Here is a 12,769-nt window from a genome sequence, read left to right as displayed (position 1 = left end):
CAGCTGGGCTGGAATGCAGGGTTGGGTTCTAAGATTGCCTCAGGGGATGTTTTTGTGCCCATTGCCATCTCCAGTATTTCATAGCTGGAAGGACATTGAAATGGAGAGGGACAGGACAAGGGGTAATGACTTCAAACTAACAGAGGATAGATTTAGATGAAATATGAAGAAGTTCTTCCCTATGAGGGTGGTGAGGCCCTGGCTGCCCAGAAAAGCAGCACCATTCTGAGAGGATAAAGAAGTGAAGTCATGCCTGTGTCCCTTGACTACCAGGAGGATTGTGTCTGTAATTCTGAAAGAAACAGCCAAAGCCCTGAAGTCCCACATGCCTTAAAATCACATACCAAACCCTGCTTTTGCTTCCACTTTTTTTATTAAAATATCTCATGTATATTGCTCACATTAAAATACAGCAGTAGTTTAATTTTAAATATAGCCACAAGTATAGACACTCAAAAAAAGAACAAAAACCCAAACCCACATCACTTTAATAAAATAAATAAACCAAATTTGTTTATCAAAGTTTCAGGTGCTAAATGATTTCAGACACAGTACAAGTCCTAAGCCACAGAGCTACCCTAGGCCAGGACAGGACGTTGTGGGGACACCACGTGCAGCCTATCTACAGTACAGGGACAAGGACAGAGGCACTGGGTCTGTCAGGGTGCTACAGTCACAAACCACAGCACAGCAAGGTCCTGCTTCACAGCAGCTTCTGGACAAGGTCCTACACTGGAATGGCATGGCAAGGCATTCCTGGGAAGGAGGATTTCACAGGTGGAATCCTTGGACACACAGAGCAAAGGGGAGTTTTGATCCAGTTCCCAGCAGGAGCAGATGCTGCACCCTGCGAGGTGCAAAGCTGGAGCTGGTCAGGAATTTGGTCTTGGATAGATGCTGACAGCTATGCTCTAATGCAACCCTGATCTTACAAGCAGTGCACTGGCCTCCTGCTCCAGATGTTAGTTGGGATTTTGCATCAATTTTCATCCTTAGAATCCTAGCACAGAGGGACACAGTGCCTGATGGGCAGGTATCTGGCTCATCCTGCTTCACAGAGACAAAAACTTAGAGCAAATGGGCAGAGTTTGGAATTAAAAAAAAAAAAATAACTGCTTTAACATGGGCAAGACAATTCAAAGACATTTGCTTCATTTTCCCTCACATCAAAACAAGTGAGGAAAAAACCAATCTACAGAAGAAATTTGCACTGCAGGATTGTGGGTATTTCAGATTGGGTCTCTAAGCTTCATCTATAATGAAAGTGTCCCAGGATATCTGGAAAGAAAAGGATAGAAAGAAATCTTACTTTCTGGTTTAACATACTTAAATTCAACAAAAACACATCGGTTCCCATTGTAGAGGCACAATTCAGAGAGCTGCATCTAGAACTTCATTGAAAACAAGTAAAAATACTAGTCCAAAAATAAATAAAATGTAATTTACCGGTACTTTATTTTGCTGGTGTAGTGCAAGGTAAGTAAGGTCAGAGAAGTGCAGTATCATCCTTTGAGTATAAATACTTTCTACATAATTCAGAAGAGCTACAAAATTAGTCTCAAAAAAATAACTGTGCAACACATCTAAGATAGACAGCATGCTTATTGAATCCCAGTGTCTAAGCTACCTGTTTAAATATGGTTTATACAGGTTCTGTCTCACCTGCCTGAGGGAATTCTGAAGCTTGGTCAGAACCAAATTCATTTGCATCTCTCACTGCTTGTAAACAAATCACCTATTATCAATCCCAGTATCCAGTAGCAGTTCATGCCACAATAGTCCTGATGTCATTGGGTTGTTTTATTAGAAGCCACAGCTAGAAGAACACTTCCCAAATGAGCAACTAGATCTGAATTATTCGCGTCTGGCATTGCGTAAACATTTCTCTCAGTTCTTTTTGTTTGATTTCATTTAAAGCTTCTGGTTCTGCAGGGCTCTTTTGGACCTTTGCCACAGCAAAATTAATCCCTTGAGTCAATCCTGCCTGGGTGATGTTGGCAACCTGGACCATGGAGCTGCGGATTTTAGCGAAGGGAGACACAGCCCTGCTGCCGCTGCCGTCGGCGGGGGAAGGAGAGCCGTGGAGTCCTGGCTCCTGGTTCCCAGACACAGAGCCCGGGCTCCTGTGGGATTTGCTCCAGTCAGGCCCCCCCACAGCCAAGAGCTGAGGGTTTGGCTCAGAAGAGGGAACATCCAGCTTTGACGGCCTGGAAGGAACGTCTGCAACAGCTTCAGCCTTGGGCTCTGCCTTCTTGGCGGCGCTCCCGCTGCTTTGGGCGGGTGCGTGCTGGGGCTCTGGAGGAGCAGCCTCAGAGGGCTCCGGCCCATGGCAGCCCTTGCTCTGGGCATCCTGCACGAACCTCTGGCAGTACACATCCACGGGCTTGGCCAGCTCCAGCCCCGCGCTGTCAGAGGCGGGCAGGGCGGCGTCCTGGCCCTCGGCTGGCACGGCCGCGCTGAGGCTGACGTCGGTGCTGCTCAGGGACTGCGAGCGGCTGCCCAGGCGCGGCGCCGAGGCGATGATGCCGCAGCTGGGCAGCACGTAGTCCGTGGGGCCCATGTTCTCCAGGGACCCCCCCAGCTGTCCCTCCTCGTCCGACTTGGAGTTGCTCAGGAAGTCATCCGAGTGGAAGGAGTCGTTGTCTGAGCCTTCTGTGTCAGATTCACTGGCGGCCTTCGCATCCACCCCGGGGTTCTCCAGGGTTTCCAGGCTGCTGTCCGACTTCCAAAGATTCACTTTCAAATTTGGCTTTAAGAAATTGACTTTCACTTCAGGTTTGGCAAAGCTGCCCAGCTTCCGAAGGTTGCTGATGTTGACGTTGGATTTGGTTTGTTTCACCTTTTGATTGAGGGAGGAGAACTTGCTCAGTAAATAATTCTTGCCTTGGGCCAGGGACCCTCTGTTCTGAGACCGAATGCCAATGATGTCTTCATGAGGTTTGCTGCTCCTCCTAGAAGAGGAAAAAGATCTTTAATGTACAATCAAAGCACCAAGTATACTCTGTCTCCAGTCTATTTCTGTAACAGAAATGGACATTTCAGTTCCTAAGTTACCCTTTTCTTACATAAATAACATTTAATCCTTTTTTTACATAATAATATTGTACCCATATAAGCTAATCAAGCTGAAACCAACAAAGGAGGGTTGATACAGAACAGTAGCCAAATAAGGGGAACATGCAGTTCCTGCAGGCACTTTAGTTTTTTATTAAAAAGGATTTGAATTCTCCATTTTTTTAACCCTAACTTTGTGTATACCCAGTAGCCAGATGTAGCAAATATTCAGTCTGCAATAGCTGTAAAAAGAACAAGGTTTTTTGGCTGCACTTTCTACTCAGCTGGGAGAAGCAGCAGAGTTGAGAGCAAAGGTGGGATACAGAAGGATCACATCATTGAGGTACTCACCTCTCCAGCTTCTTCTCAATAATGGGCACATCCATTCCCATTGCTTGCTTTGTGATTCTCAGCATTTCTGCAATGCACTGAAGGGTGTCTGAAATTCAAGCAGAACCTGTCAGACCCTAAAAAACACCCTTAAAAACCCATATTCCACAATCTACAAAGAAACAGGTCTAATTTTAATGTAATTTTGTTTGGGTTTACTGCTTTGCTTTTCTTTCACCCTGCAGAGCAGTTGTGCCCTTCAAGTTGTAATTCTGATTTAAAGCTTACAAAACAAACCTAAAGAATAAACTCTCCTTCAGCCCTAAGTACTCAGCATTAAGCAAATCACTGCCACACTGCCTCATTTGGGGAAGGAAGAGAAGCAATTTTATTTATTCTAATCATTGCTGACAAAACTCAGTGCTCCAGGTATGAAGTGATATTTTTTCCCTTGTTAGTGTTTGTTTAATCTAGTTAAACAACAAGCAAGAACATTTCCAGACACTGATTTCACTAAAGAAATCGATTTCTTTACCTCTTTAGGAGTTAATTTTAACTTCATTTTCTAAGTTTTTGAAGCAGTAAAGACCTGGACAGGGAAATTATTCTAGTTCTAGAGAGATGTTTTACTTTAAAGCTGTATTTGAAATGGTTTTTTTTCTATTAGAACAGTAACTGAGTGATTTTTTTAAATTGCTTTCCCACGTCACACAACAGGATTTTATTGGAGTGATTTCTGAAGAAGGATAAATTTTAAGAGCAATGGAACAAGTATTTTTCAGAGAAACTCCAACACATTGGATACACTTCTATGTCTAAAACTTCTACACAGGACACAAACCTTTTCCATCTTCTTCTGGGCTGCGAGCCACAGCCCTGAGAGTGTGAAAATATCCACTCATTTCTTTGTACTTGTAATGCAGCCTCATGCAAGAGAACTTGGGTTTGCCAAAGAGAGTAGGCTCAGGCCCTGAGAGAGAAACCAGGAGAAATCTTTAGAAATCTTTAACCAAACACTGAAAGAGATACTGCAGAGCCTGCACCTAAGGCTATGTAAGTGCTGACAGTGTTTTTCAGACTAAAATGCTTCATGTTTTCATAAGAGCAGGACTGATACTTTAAAAGAAAGATTTTCACATTACCTAAACAATCAATAACTTACAAAAAGTAATTACACTCTCTGTATGTCTGTTACAATCCAGCCTGATTGTTTACTGCAGATTACTCTTTCAAATAGAAGGGGGGAAAAAAGCTTTACACTTTTTACATGCTGTGGGTTTTTTAGGGAATGCTCCTGCAAGGATTAAAGGGAAAGCAAGTATTTTTATCAAGGGGATGTAATTGAAATTTCAAGATTCAGACCAGTACTTCAACTCTTCAGTGCCCTGCATAATCTGCAGCATTAAATGAGGTGTGGATGTAGATGTTGGACTCTGCTCTGTGCCTCAGGATACAAATGTCCACAATACACACGTGAGGGAGACCTTTCCCCTGAAAGCTCAGAAATTGCACAGACACAGAGAAAGTTAGTCAGGAGATGATGAAATCACTGTGTGTTGTGCAATGGAAGACTGAACTCCATCAGGAGGCCACACACTCCCTTCTCCCCAACTGGATCACCTTTTTCATGATTTAAAGAGATCACATCTTTAATGCTTCAGCAGAAAATGCTGGATTTAACCTGCAGATGTTACATTCTATAGCAAATAAATTAAATCAGCATAACAAGGTGCTTTTGAAACAGCATGTTTGTTACCAGACCTTGAGAAAGAGAAGTTTCACAAAGCTGTGAAGCAGATCTGAAGTACAATTCTGAGCCACTGGCTGTGTTTGGATCAAAGGAAGAGAGCCCTGGATGCACAAACCTGTGACTCATTACAGAAGCTGGCAACATTGTTACTGCCATTTGATAAATAATGAAATCTGTTTGGATGACTCTGTGGCTCTTTCAGGAGTTTGAAAGAGGGAAAATTTTAGAACCTTCCAGTGATCAAAGCTTCCATTTCCAGCAGCAGGAAGAGCCTGGCAGCTGTTTTCAGCCAGAGGGGCCATTTCTGGGTGGGGAGCCCAGGGCATGTGCCACACTTCAAGGACTGCTGCTTCAATACATTTGTAGGATGCTTTGATAGGTGCTCAAGCCATTGTTAAGATCATTCAAAAAAAGACAGAGTGACTGTTTTCTTACCTATTTCTATTTTTTCCAGAGCTTCAAGACTTAACCTTTGGTACTGATTCACTTTGTCGATTTCATCATCGTAGCTAGAAAAAAGAAACAGAATTTAGTGCTTCCAACTAATCTAAAGCAGAGCTACTAAAATAAACTACACATAGTAAGGGAAAGTGGTAACTTACTAGGCCACATAATAGGCAGAGTTTGAAAGTAAAAGCAGCACATCCACATCCTTATGAGTGGCATCAATGAGACTGAAGGGAAGGAAAATAAACACAGGGTAGAAGGTTTTATTTGCAGAGCTGTAACCTGTGCCCAGTGTGTTCTGGGGACACTCTTTAGGAGCTAAACACAAGTTACAAGAAGTTTCCATCAAGTGTGTTATCAAATCCATGTAAGCAACAGTCTCTCAAACCTGAAGTTATCTGACAGCTCAAAAACATCAGCAGAAGGTCCAAAAATAAACAGAAAGCCCAGAAGCTATTAAAAATGCTACCAGAGAAATGGAAAAACACCTCAGCCTCAGTGAGGGTGCCTGTGCCCTGAATTGAATAGCTGTCATAACAACCTGCTCTGCTATTTTTAGATGCTGAAGTTTAACCTGCAAGAGATCTAACCACCATTTTTCTCTTGCAAGCTCCTGAACTCTGAACTTGATAAGGAGTGAAGTTCAGAGTTTCTGCTCATTAATTTCCATGAACAGAAATCCAGACTGTCCAACTGCTGACTCATTCCCCAAGGATTCAATCTGAGCAATTCAGTTACACTTTCCCTGTAAAGCAACAAGGAACAGCTCCTCAAGCACTCCCTTTCACCCACCCTTAGTTCCACAAGTTCTCCTCATGGTACCTGCCACATTTTGGCAATATCAACCACATCCATCCATTTCCAGATGATCTCTCTAAGGTCATTCCAGCATGCACCATTTTTATGGCACAAGTTTAGAGGATTTTTCCCTTTACAACTATTCAAACCCTTCAAGTGCTCTTGTCCTTCTACAGAACTGTCCACACATCAGCCATCAGTAGTAATATCAGTAGTATTTAATATCAGTAGTAATTAACAGAGGTGTCAGAGCAGCAGCTGGTCAATTTTAACTTTGTTCAACAAACCTTGGGTCACAATCAATGAGTGCCCAACCTCCATGGAATTTTTCATCATCTGGCAAGAGCAGTTTCATGTAGCTCTGCAGCAGCTGGCTGATCAGCTCCTGGTGGCTCCTCAGGTTCTCCTTGTGCAGGGCTTCGTGCTCCTTCTCTTTTGTAAATATGGAGTACAGGTCCTCTGTCACAGGGATGCCCTGCATCAAATCTAAATAAACCCCAAGAAATATCAAGCAAGACACAGTTAAAAGTGATACATGGCAAGAGTTTGTAAATTCCTTCCAAATGATGCATTTTAATGATGCTCTTGGTAGTCTTTCTGAAGAGAATGTTTCCTTAACTGAAAACTCAGAAGGTGTAATTCTACTTTCAATGAAAAACAAGAGTTCTTCACAATTTTAAGAGATACTTGCTACATAAATTTAACTTTGTCTTAAGAAGAGATGCTATAAGACATTTAATGCTAAAATGAAGCTGGGGCAAAACCTCCAATGAGTCACACTGCATGCAATCCCTCTGAATTGAGTGTTGCTTAAATTCCAAAGTGAGATTGTTCCTTGTAGAGTCCAGTACAGACATGTACCCACTCACAATGCTTTTAAGCAACAGGAGGAAAAAAATCAGTCAGAAAGATGAAACCAAAACGATTTCATAATCTTTTCTAAATACCACACTCAGCTGGGTTGAAATTGTGCTCTTACCTATGACTGCTTGCCTGTAAGCATCCCTGAAACGATTCAGGTAATATCTGTTGGCAGAGTTCACTCCATCCTTCATCACCCCTGCCAGCTTCCTTTCACCAGTCCTTGTGAAGTCACCCTGTCACACACAACATGCAAATCTTTACATCAAACTTTGGAGCAGCAGGCTCAGCTGAAAGGATTTGGCACTCTGAAATTCAGTTCTGAGATGGAAACTCAGGAATTATCTTCAAGTAACTATTTCATACAGAAGTTGAAAAATTTGATTTTTTTCAAAGAGCATCTTCTGGCATTGACTCTGCAGAGAATCCTCTGGTTTTGATAAGATTTACAATTTCAGTAGGAAATTCCAACAGAAGACAAATCTGGACATATAAACCAGCTAACATTGAATCAGGACTTTCAATACATCAATCATTGTGATGCTTCAATACCTCCAAAAGAAAAAATCCCTTTTTTTGGCCTTTAATGTAAAAGCAACACAACTGGAACAGTAGAGAAGACTGAAGCTTACTGAAAAATGGTTTTCATCTCACTGCTTTTGCTACCAAAACAAGACAAACATAACATACTGGGGGAAAGCAGCACATATCCTCACAACCTCAGAAACAAAAGAAAGTTTCTAGGCCACAGAAGGCTTAGAATTTGAATAAAAAGTTGTTTTTTGTAGTTACACTTCATTAGAGGATTCTATTTTCAGAGACACGCCGGCACAGAGCACTTCTAAAAGCAACATCAACTCCTATGAAGAATATTCCAAGTGTGTTTCACTTTCAAATTAAAAGAAGTACCACAATTAAAAATAATTAATTTAATCCATGAACCTCAACAGTGAGTGGAGAAATCTTCCAGCAGAAGGGCTGAAAATTCAGATCTATAAATTGAGGTCTGCACTTCAGATTTAAAGTTTAATATACTCAATGAAAACAAGCACGTTAAGCTTTTTCTTTAAATATTAGTGCAATCAACTAATCAAAGCTCAGCAGAGATATTTAAAGAGAGATTTAAGTATTAAGCATTTCCACCATAGTGATTTTTCTTATGCCAAATGCAAATACTACTAAAATTTGTTCCACCAATTACACACAGCAAATACCTCAAATTATATGACTTTTCAAAGGATAGAAGTAGAGAGCATGGAGTTTCATGCTTGATCTTGGTACATAGAGTGCATTACAGCTAATTAAGAAGAGTCTTTAGAAAATATAGTTAATTAATATCACCCTATTACCTACCTAGCCTGATCTCCAGAACTTTAGAGTGTTAAGTATTGTAAATGCTTAGAAGTACTATAACCATGATAAAATATAAATGGATGTAATAATTAATATATCTCTCCAACTCTTATCCCTGTTGTGGTTTTTGTTGAAGAGAACAGAATGCAGGTGAAGTGCAGGGAGTACTCAGCTCTTCTCTGACTCACACCAAGCACAACACAAAACCTTCTTCCATTGCAGTCTCACCTCTCCAGAACAAAACCACACAGAGAACTTGGTGAACTTTTAAATATCTGTCTTTGGTTGGAAATGCAAGATGTGGCTGGGCTGCATATTCTCTTGCCATCTGTCAGAGGTGGGGCAGGTATCTCCTGTTCATTGGGCAGTTTTCTTTATCTCTCCCACAACCCATCCTCCCTCCAGGAGATCTCTGCTGTTAATGGGCCATTAGACATTAATTATCTTCTGTCCATGGCCAGTGAGTGTCCCTGCATGGCTGATCCAATCCCAGCATCCCATGGGGAGATGCTCCGCCCAGGGGAGGAGCCAAGCATTCCTACCTGGATCCAATCTGAGGTTTGGGACACCCCAGCAGCCTCTGCCCCCTGCATTGCCAGAGGAGCAGCTTTCTGCTGCCCTGCATGGCCAGAGGGAGCCCAGGCCCATCTGCAGCAGCCCTGGAGCTGCAGAGGAAAACTCCCCCCTTGTGCAGGATCCCTGCTGCAGCAGAGCCACAGCTGGCACTGCAGGAGGGCTGAGCCCCCATGGCATGGGGCTGGGACACCCCCTGACACACAGACTGTCATGTCTATTCTGACTCTCTCAGTGGTTTTTTTTTTTTGTACTCTTGCATTTGTATTTTTAATTTTCCTAGTAAAGAACTCTTGTTCTGTTATTTCTATTCCTGTATCTTTGCCTGAGAGCCCCTTAATTTCAAAATCCTAATAATTCGGGGGGAGGGAGTTTAAATTTTCCATTCCAGGGGAGGCTCCTGCCTTCCTTAGCAGGAAACCCTTTCAAACCCAGACAACAGCCCAGGGCTCTGCAGTGCACAGGAGCCCTGTAAGCCCAGGGTGGCATTGCTGGGGACAGTGAGGTTCCCCCTTACCTTCAGGGCCGCCGTGCCCGCGTACTGGCGGCTGATGGCATCGCCGTTGTTGGCCCACATGATCTGGTAGATCCTGTTGCACTTCACGGGCAGAGGCTGCTCCGGTGGCATCACACCCAGTTTTTTGAGCTGGAATTTGACATATGGGTTAATTCAGTGCCCAAGGTAAAAGTCATTCTCAGTGTCAGAGCTCGGTGAAGTAAATTGAAGCGTTTGCCAAGTGTTTAATTGTTAGATTTTGTATGATGGGGGGAGGAAGCCATTGTGCTGATTTGTCAGATTAAATTAATGAATTGGTGGTTTATTGCTTAACATCACATCACTGGAGGCAGCAGTAACATTAATTATGGATGTTAAGTCAATCATCATAAAAATTAGCTTAAGGAAAACAAGTTACTGTAGATTCTCAAGATACAGGAAAATTTTCAATAGAGAATCATCAAAAAACAGGCCTCACAATTTAAAAATAAACAAGTTGATATGCCTTCTATTGCAAAGGCATTCATGACCTCAAGGGTCTGAAAACAAATAAAATTAACTTCTTATGTTGGTTTATTATGAGGGCCTACACATTTTGGACAGTTAATGTTTGTCACTGATACCAGAGTAAGATCTCTCCCTCTTAGAACACCCAGTCCTTCAGTTTTCCCCAGATAAGCCTTGGGTACAACACCAACATCAGGCTTGGTAAACACTGAGGGGGTAGAGCAGCACATACAACTGCAATGCAGTCAATAAATTATAGGGATAACTTGGAATAAATCATAGGAAAACTTCCATTTACAACTGAAACCAAATGCTGAAGCACTCTTTGCAAGTTAGATGAAAATTAACACAGAGCTGCTCATTAACTCTGAAAGCCCTTCAAGTTCCCAGATGAGAGAAAGCAGTGGTTGCAAGGAAGAGAAGTGGGAGGTACATGAGCCCTCAGTCCTTCACTCCATGCCACTGACCCTGCAATGCTCAGGGCATTTCTCAGTCATTAATGATTCCCAAGCACTTCAGCTCCAGGATGAGAATGATGCAGCACATCACAAGCTCACGCTTCAGCAATGATTTAGCCTCTTACAACAATCTGTAACACTCTTATTTTTCAAAGAATTGCCTTGGAACTCAAGAGTTACCCTGAATAGAAATCCTATTTTAAAATAATGACTGTGGGACTGCTGATCCCTCCCCTGCCCTGAGCACTCCTATGTCAGGAGCTCACAACAGCAGATCACAAAGAGGAACTGCCAGGTACAATGGCCAGATCCAATCACTTTTCACCCTATTGAAGGACCCACTTCATCCCTTCTCCCTCACTTTAACCATAATCAGGTTTGCTCATTTTGGGCTGTGCCTGGGGCTTTGGTGTTCCAGTTGCAGGACATTCAGTCTGCATTAGGTCTGTAGCAGTTCTGTGTCAGGGAACAGAGTCACCACTGAGCTTCTAGAAAACAAGGGAGGGCCAGAGCAAAGAGGAAAACTAAAGGAAAGTACTCTCAGTCTGCTTGGAAATCCCTCCTCTGCACAGGGAGAACTATTCCACAGCACAACAGTCACAGCCATCAGGGCTATTTACACCATGAATTAATTATTCCTCTACACACAGAAGGGACAACTCATCTCCCTACTTGCTGCATCACAGTATTTCACTTCAAAGCTCCTAAAATAGCCCCCAACTTGTTAGATTTTAGTCCTTTAACATCATTTCAGTGAGGCACTTGGGGGAGAAGGTGTCATGTTTCTAAACTCCGCATTCCTACATAACTTAAACTGGAATTACTAAACCTAAACAAGACAATCCTCTCCAAGTTGTGGACAGTCAGTCCTTTTTGAAAGAGGACAGAAGGAGGCATCACTGTTCTGTAATTATTGCAAGTTTTGCATTTGTATATATTATTCCTCTTGGCTTCATGGCTTGTAGCCATGAAATTTTCTGAAAAATCCTTTCCTTAGGATTTTTTCTCCTGAGAAGCTAAGAGGCCTCAGGAACAAAATGCAAACATTGATTATCTGCTGCTGTGGAATGCAACAGGTGCATCTGTGATTGGTGTCATGTGGTTGTTTCTAATTAATGGCCAATCACAGTCAGCAGGCTCAGACTCTCTGAGAGTCACAAGCCTTTGTTATCATTCCATTCCTTTCCATTCCTTGCCAGCCTTCCTATGAAATCCTTTCTTCTATTATTTTAGTATAGTTTTAATATAATATAAATATCATAAAATAATAAATCAGCCTTCTGAAACATGGAGTCAGATCCTCATCTCTTCCCATGTCGGGGCTGCCTGCAAACTTCCACAATGGCTCTTCAAGTATTTTGCACAGATTTTTTCGTAGAGGTCAGTTTGGCATTTTCCAAACACACAGATTTCTCTGTGACCAGCAACGAAGGTGGGAGGCCCTCAGCCCTTGGCAGTGCCCCTCAGGTGTACGTGCCTGCTGCTCCATGACCACTCTGGCAATGGCAGCCTGCACCACATTGGTGCGATCCAGGCAGTCCATGCAGTTCACCCGGAAAATCCCCTCCTGCTTGCAGATCACCCCAGCCTGGTCAACCCTGCCAACAGGGAGAGAACAAAAGCACACTGAGACATTGAAAATCCAGTGCAATTCATCAGCTGCGACAAACAGTAGAACATTTTACACATGGAGCACTGTTTATGGCTGCACTCACACCCAACCACACCCCACACTGAATTAACTCTTGTTCCCACTTATCCTCCTCCTTAATCTAGGATGGATATCAGACATTAATCCTACTGAGGCCACAAACTTCAGGTGCAATCAGATGCTGAATTCAACTCATGCATACATAATACAAACTTTCAAGAGCAAAGGGATTTAATTTCAAGAACAGAGAAGCCAATGATAATGACAGCAACACAGAACAATACAGAGCAACTGACTGAGGCTGCAGCCACACTTGTTACCCAAATGTATGAACTTTAATCAGTCCAAACTAATCACTGTTTGCTGTCAGCAGTCAGGCTGCCTTCCTAGGGCTTCTGGGTCAAATACAGAGTGTTTCACACTAAATGTGAGCGACCCTAAAAGTGTGAAATGCATAAATGCAATAAACCTCAGGCAGGAAACAGCACCTG

The 12,769-nt window shown here is 42.6% G+C and overlaps 1 protein-coding gene across 1 annotated transcript in view; it reads right to left on the bottom strand.

The window, feature by feature from the left end:
* Positions 1–332: 332 nt before the first annotated feature.
* INPP5F (inositol polyphosphate-5-phosphatase F) overlaps positions 333–12,769 on the bottom strand; it is a 38,372-nt gene continuing 25,935 nt past the window's right edge. Inside the window, exons 12-20 of the mRNA XM_058029612.1 lie at positions 12,105–12,225; positions 9,684–9,812; positions 7,359–7,476; positions 6,667–6,865; positions 5,737–5,808; positions 5,570–5,643; positions 4,226–4,354; positions 3,406–3,493; positions 333–2,951 (exon numbers count right to left, since the gene is read on the bottom strand). Of these exons, the coding sequence (XP_057885595.1) occupies positions 1,844–2,951; positions 3,406–3,493; positions 4,226–4,354; positions 5,570–5,643; positions 5,737–5,808; positions 6,667–6,865; positions 7,359–7,476; positions 9,684–9,812; positions 12,105–12,225 (2,038 nt within the window). The 3' untranslated portion in view covers positions 333–1,843. The remainder of the gene's footprint in view (positions 2,952–3,405; positions 3,494–4,225; positions 4,355–5,569; positions 5,644–5,736; positions 5,809–6,666; positions 6,866–7,358; positions 7,477–9,683; positions 9,813–12,104; positions 12,226–12,769) is intronic.

Source organism: Melospiza georgiana, chromosome 8 (assembly GCF_028018845.1).
Source record: "Melospiza georgiana isolate bMelGeo1 chromosome 8, bMelGeo1.pri, whole genome shotgun sequence".
In the NCBI taxonomy this organism is placed as follows: Eukaryota; Metazoa; Chordata; class Aves; order Passeriformes; family Passerellidae; genus Melospiza; species Melospiza georgiana.
Note: the sequence above shows the minus strand (reverse complement) of the source record. Positions and strands in the feature narration are given on the sequence as shown.